Source organism: Hyaena hyaena, unplaced genomic scaffold (assembly GCF_003009895.1).
Source record: "Hyaena hyaena isolate Hyena2069 unplaced genomic scaffold, ASM300989v1 scaffold_947, whole genome shotgun sequence".
Lineage (NCBI taxonomy): Eukaryota > Metazoa > Chordata > Mammalia > Carnivora > Hyaenidae > Hyaena > Hyaena hyaena.
Window position 1 is genome coordinate 606160 of NW_024081579.1, and position 6000 is coordinate 612159.

At 52.8% G+C, this 6000-nt stretch overlaps 1 protein-coding gene across 2 annotated transcripts in view; it reads left to right on the top strand.

Annotated features, from left to right (window-relative positions):
- Positions 1–5251, top strand: part of DYNC2H1 (dynein cytoplasmic 2 heavy chain 1) — a 324085-nt gene extending 318834 nt beyond the window's left edge. For both annotated transcript variants that reach the window (XM_039221130.1, XM_039221131.1), the window contains one exon: positions 4443–5251. In XM_039221130.1, the coding sequence (XP_039077061.1) occupies positions 4443–4601 (159 nt within the window). In that variant the 3' untranslated portion in view covers positions 4602–5251. The remainder of the gene's footprint in view (positions 1–4442) is intronic.
- The last annotated feature ends 749 nt before the right edge of the window (positions 5252–6000 follow it).

A 6000-nucleotide genomic window follows, 5' to 3' on the forward strand; every position in this document is an offset into this window, starting at 1 on the left:
CATAGATTTAATTTTAAACCTACAATATGTAATGTCTGTGTGCTCTCTGCTGAGGAATGTGAAGGTTACAGGGCTGCACTAGGTTATTAGCTTCAGGAGTGGGTAAGGAGTCATTAAAGTTACAGAAACTTCTAGAACCTGAAGCTCTGCCAAGTAAGCAGAATTGGAGAAGAGGGAAGAGATTAGGCAGCAGCTGATAACGGTGAAAACTCTCTCGACTGCAAATCTTGTATTTTCTCTGAGGTCCAAGTGAGGATTTATTCTCTTCATTCATCTTTGTAAGTTTAACATATCCTGGAGTAATATTTTTTTCCAAAATACTCATTTTCCCAAAAGCTACAGTCTGTATATTTGATGAATATATTGTTTCCTAAGCTGAATTTTAAGCTTCAAAATTATTATTGTCTTTATTTGGGTATATACTAAAATGCCTCTATAATTCTAAGCATGACAATAGTGTATAAAATGTTGTTAAGTGAAATGGATGAAAATCGACAGAATAACCAATACAAAAAGAGAAAAATTAGATGCAGGGCAAATGGTCTTTTTATATATTTGGGCAATGATTCTCCATAGAGAATGAGTTTTGTTCTGTGTAAATCAGGTTAAGATTTAGGCATGTTACAAATGAACGAGGTTTCAAAGGGACTTAACTGATTTAGATCAAGTACCAGAAGACGCAGAGGCAAGACAATATTTTCATGTATGTGCGTGTGTGTATGTGTGTTTTTAAGGGGGGGGCATATTGGAAAAGATAATGAACATTTCATATAATGCTCACTTAGCCTTAAAAATAGAATGTTTGTGGGGTGGCCCAGTCAGTTAAGCGTCCGACTTTGGCTCAGGTCATGATCTCACGGTTTGTGAGTTTGAGCCCCGCGTCGGGCTCTGTGCTGACAGCTAGCTCGGAGCTTGGAGCCTGTTTCAGATTCTGTGTCTCCCTCTCTCTCTGATCCTCCCCTGCTCACGCTGTCTCTCTCTCATAAATAAATAAAACATTAAAAAATTTTTAAAAATAGAATGTTTGTTGTAAATTTTACCATGAAGGAAAAAAGTATTTTTGTTTGTCTATCCTAACACCATCTATGACATAGTGGATGCTAAAAAAGCTGTGATTTTTTTTTTTTTTTTGTCAGTTGATCTGAGAATTGGTAGGGAGTAAAAAAAAATGATTTGTATATGTAGCCCAAAGAATTAAGAGATCTGTGGAGAAATACTTTATATTTGAGTTATTTAATGCATCATTGAATCCTTTCAACATCCTATTAGGTGGACAAGTACCCTTTAGAAATAGAGAAGCTGGTGCTCAGAGAGTGATCGACTTACAGTCAGGTACTCCAGAGCCTAAAGATGGTTCATTTCTGTAAATGCTCGTGTTTTCTCTTATGAAAGTGACAGGAAAACACAGTCTGCTGGTGCCAGTGTTCACATGCCAGACGCCCTTCTCCGGCTGACTGCCCATGGCTCCTTACCATGGTGCAGCCTCTGTGGGTTTCCCATTCTCCATTGGTAAAATTCTAGAATGAGTCCAACTTTTCCCTTAGGTCTCATTTCAACTCTAACAGGTAATTTATTAGTTGAATAAAATTATATATAAACTCAAAAAATGCATTAATCCAAAATTTGAATTGGAAATTCTAGGAACTCATGATATTTTTCTTTAGCAAATATGTGCTTCTAAGCTCCAGTCACAGAGTAAGCCTCGAGAGAGATGAGAGAGCGATCCTAGTACCCTTGGCGCATCCCCCGCCACCACTTCCAATTAAAGGAATCCAGGATCCTCTGCACAACAACCTGGTTTCTGAGACAGCCGCTGTACAAGATAGGCTGTAACACATTGACGCACCAGAAAGCAAGAAAGCTATTTAAGATGACGTGACACCTATCAAAAAAAAACAAAGAATGAATACCCAAGAGCTGATTTAAAGAGCTCCCCGTGTGCAAAAATGGACAATTTTAGTAGCAATCCGATAAAACCGGCACGGGGCTGAACCTCGCCAGGTGTGCTGAAACCGGCCAGTTCACCGTAGTACTTGTAAAGGAGGAGGGCCATTAATCACCTCTACAGCATATGGGGGAACACATTTATTTTGAAAGCACATCAATAGAGGGAAGTTAGGGGCATTTATTCAACCTTTTCTAAGTGAATGATGCCTCATGATGATCTAAAGATTGGAAATGCGAGTTTCTCTTTGTATCCTTGTCTGCCTGGACCTGAGGAAGGGTTAATAGGATCAGGTTACTGTTGTGAGATCCTGAATGTGATATAACCTCGTGACTCCTAAGATCTTAAAAATGAGAACCAAGTATCACGTGCCGACTGATAAAACCATAAAGTGCCTCCTTTGCACGGTTTTTGCCGAAAATCGAATCTGAATCTAAAGTCACCTCTGGATCCAGTTCATGAAAATACAGGGAATGGAAGAACAGGCCGCCATGGGAATGAAGCCAGCCAGAGTTTGGTTTCTTCAGCAAATAAACTTCCCGGAAAACAGGAGGAAAAAATCTATAAATTTAGGAGAATTAAGAGACAGGTCGACAAACTGCAGCATGTGGGCCGTATTTGAATTGTGATTCCAACAAGTTAGAAGTAGGTGATATCAGACAGAAGATGACATCAGGAAGTACTGTCAGGGAGGGTCCGAGACGGGGACATGAGAAGACCCTGCCTCCCTCCTCAGTCACACACGGAGTCCACACCAATGCACAGGGCCAGCCGAGCCGCGTCTAGGACAGGACGGAGCGACCGTGGGAGGGACAGCAGGAGGGACCAAGCGCCGACCCCGCCGCCATCCACGGCTGGAGGGCCGGCCCTGAGAGATGCTGAGCAGACGGTCTACGCTGGGGCACAGAAATGAGAGCGGCTGTGGTTTAAAGGACCCAGGCCTGGAGTGTCTGTCCAACAGTGAGGGACGTGTGGCCCTCTCTCCTGGTTTGCGGGGGTGGGGGGAGGGGCGGCTGGAGCCACTGTAACGTTCCCCGTGCACGGTGATGGCACAGGGTGCAGGCTCTGGGGACCCTGGGCAGCCAGCTGCCTTGGAGAGTCCCCGGCCCCTAGCCTGCACCCCCAGCCCGCCCACCGCGGCCCCGGCGTGGCCCACAGCAGGACAGCCCCGACCACGCCCACCGGGGCTCCAGTCCCGCCCCGTGACGCCGGTACGCACCTGCCCTCTCCCACTTCCGCTGCACGTGGTCACCAGGCACCCTCGTGACAGGCCCTCGGGTGTCCAGCCCCGCGTCAGCAGCACCGGTCCTGCAAGGAGCCCCGGCCGCCGCCCACCTGCACGCCGTCTGCGCCGTTCTTCCCCGACGGGTAGCGCCTCCGGCGCAGTCCCTGGAAGTCCGGCAGCGTGAGCCCGCGGGACGCGCTTCCAATGAGGGCGCCGGACCACGTCCGTCCGAGAACCAGCCGCTTCCGAAGCCGGTGCGACGCTTACAAGAGGTCGCGCGCTCAGGTACCTAAACAGTCAAGGGACTCCCAGCGTCACACGCGGAGGGGAGCGAGCCCGCACTCTCGCAGTGTGCGTGGACCCAGCCGCCGCTGGCGCGTCGCAGACCGCCCTCGGGTGCGGTGTCAGCCCGGGCCGCGGGGGGGGCGGGGGGGGGGGCTCGCCGAGTGGGGGGAGGGGGCTCGCCGCGGGGCCGTGACCCAGCCGGGTGCTGCCCGGCCCCCCGGCCTCCGCGGCTGCCCCTGCGCAGAACCGGGCCCAGCCCGCGGCGCCCACGTGGGGCGCCCCCTCGGCCTGGGCCGTCCGGTCGCACCCCCGTGCCGCGCAGGGTGGGCTTCTGGACGTGGTGCCTCAGAGCCACGGCCGCGGCTCGGTGCGTGGGTCTCACCGCGACGCTCCCCAAGCCACTTGGGCCCCGTCGTCACCTGGTCTCCGCGGCTGGGCTGCCGTGTAGCCCGGGCGCTGCCTGTGGTCTCCCGGCGCCACGGCCCCGGCCCCGGAGCAGGTGCACCACGCACGGCGGGGCGGGGCTCCAGCCTCGCGAGCACCGCCGTCCGTCGGGAAGGGGGGCACGTGCGGGAACGCGGGGCACAAACACCCCGCCGACTAGTCACAAAACGGCAGCAGCCGGGGCGCCCGCGAGCCTCCGAGCGCTGATCGCGTCTCCGCTCACCGGCTCGCAGTTGAGGAGTTCGAGCCCTACTTCGGGCTCTTTGCGGGCAGCACGGGGCCTGCCTGGGATGCTCTGCCTCCCCTCCCTCCTCACTGCCCTTCCCCTGTCCGTGCCGCGCGCTCTCTAAATCCGTCAGTCAGTCAGTTAAAAAGCCACGTTTGTAAATGATCGCTGCAGCTGGGTCACGGGGTTTGTTATCCTCATCCTAAAACATTTCGTAACGTCTCATCTTACTATTTGGGGAAGTTGGCTTTCTACTGCTCTGCCTCAAAACAGCATATTGCCACGTTTTAAAACAAAACTATTATTATTTTTTGCAGAGTGCGTACGGTCCGTACTCCCCGGACGAGTGCATATCCTTGCCCGTTTACACCAGCGCCGAGCGGGACCGCGTGGTGACCAACGTGGCCGTTCCGTGCGGGGGCAGCCGGGACCCGTGGGTGCAGTGCGGGGCGGCGCTGTTTCTCAGAAACCAGTAGGCTGGTGACGGCGAAAGCTGCGGCAGCAGAGAAGCATTTGCTCCTTTAAACTTTAAATAAACGTGTAATCAGTCTGCACTTAAAATGTTCAAAACGTTATCACCTAGCCTCGTACCTTATGTTACCATCTCACTGGGTTTAGTGGCTCAAGACAGACCACACAACTTTACAGTAATAATTCAATGGGATTCATGTTAAATGGAGTATTCCCTTTATAACATTAAATATTTTTGTGATGCAGTTCAGGTTTCCAATGGCTCAAAATATTAATGTATGTAAGAGGTTGAAAATGGTGTATTTAAGGAATCGGTAATTAATATTTTGGCTGCTTTGGGCCTCCTAATTTGTGTTAATAAAATATAAGACCATTTTGTTCAGTCATCTGTGGTTTTTAGATACATAGATGTTCTCTTTATAAGTCGTTAAAAATATGTTCCATTTTAGTGAAAACGTACAGCATCTCAGAGTAATCCAGGAGAAACCGAGCCTCACGCACAGAAAGCAGGAGGAGGATTTTACAAATGGAATAAGCAAACAGTGAGAAGTTGTAACCTTCACGTATGTGACTCTTTACCATCTGTTTCTACTGAACAGTAAATTTCTACCATGTCTGGAGGCTTAAATAAATATATTTTATGGTGTAATCTTAAGAGTTTCTGAGTGATTTGAATTGAATTCAGAAATCTTAACTACTTTTAATTACATTACCGTTTGTATGGGCCGATCAGGAGAGGAAGCCCGGGCTGTACACCCGGGAGGTCACGCTAGCGGAGGATGCAGGGGAGAGGACTGTGAAGGTAGGAGAGCCCCAGCGGGGGGGCTGCGGGGGTGGGGGTCCCACTGCTGAGGTCTGCCCGCCTGGCGTAGGTCACCCAGGGGTCCCTGGTTTTCTGCGGCCGCGGCAGCAGGATCCCCTGTGGGACGGGCGGACCCCCTCCCCCAGCAGTGGGGAGGGAGGAGGGAGGGGCTTCCTGGAGCAGGGAGTCCCTGGACCTCAGGGGCCCCGTGGGGCTGCGGGGGGGGGGGGGCATGGCCCTGGTGCCCTGTGTGCTCACCTGCCGCCCCAGCCCAGCAGGGGGCCACAGCAGGCCCACGGGCCGCCCAGTGCACTGCCGCCCCCCCCCCCCCCCCCCCCCCCCCCCCCCCCCCCCCCCCCCCCCCCCCCCCCCCCCCCGGCCCAGCTGCCGCAGCCCCGACCCCAGGGCAGGCCCTCCCCTCCCGCGCCGCCTCTGACTCCGTCCATGTCCTGCTCGTGGTCACGCGATCCCCGCAGGAACCGCATGTGTCGCCCTGAGCGGGTGCCAGAGACGAGCTCTGCGAGCCGTGAGCCCCGTTACCTTCCGGGGAGCTGCTCAGGTTGTGGGCGCGGCGGCAGGCGCTGGGGTCCCGCCCTGGACCC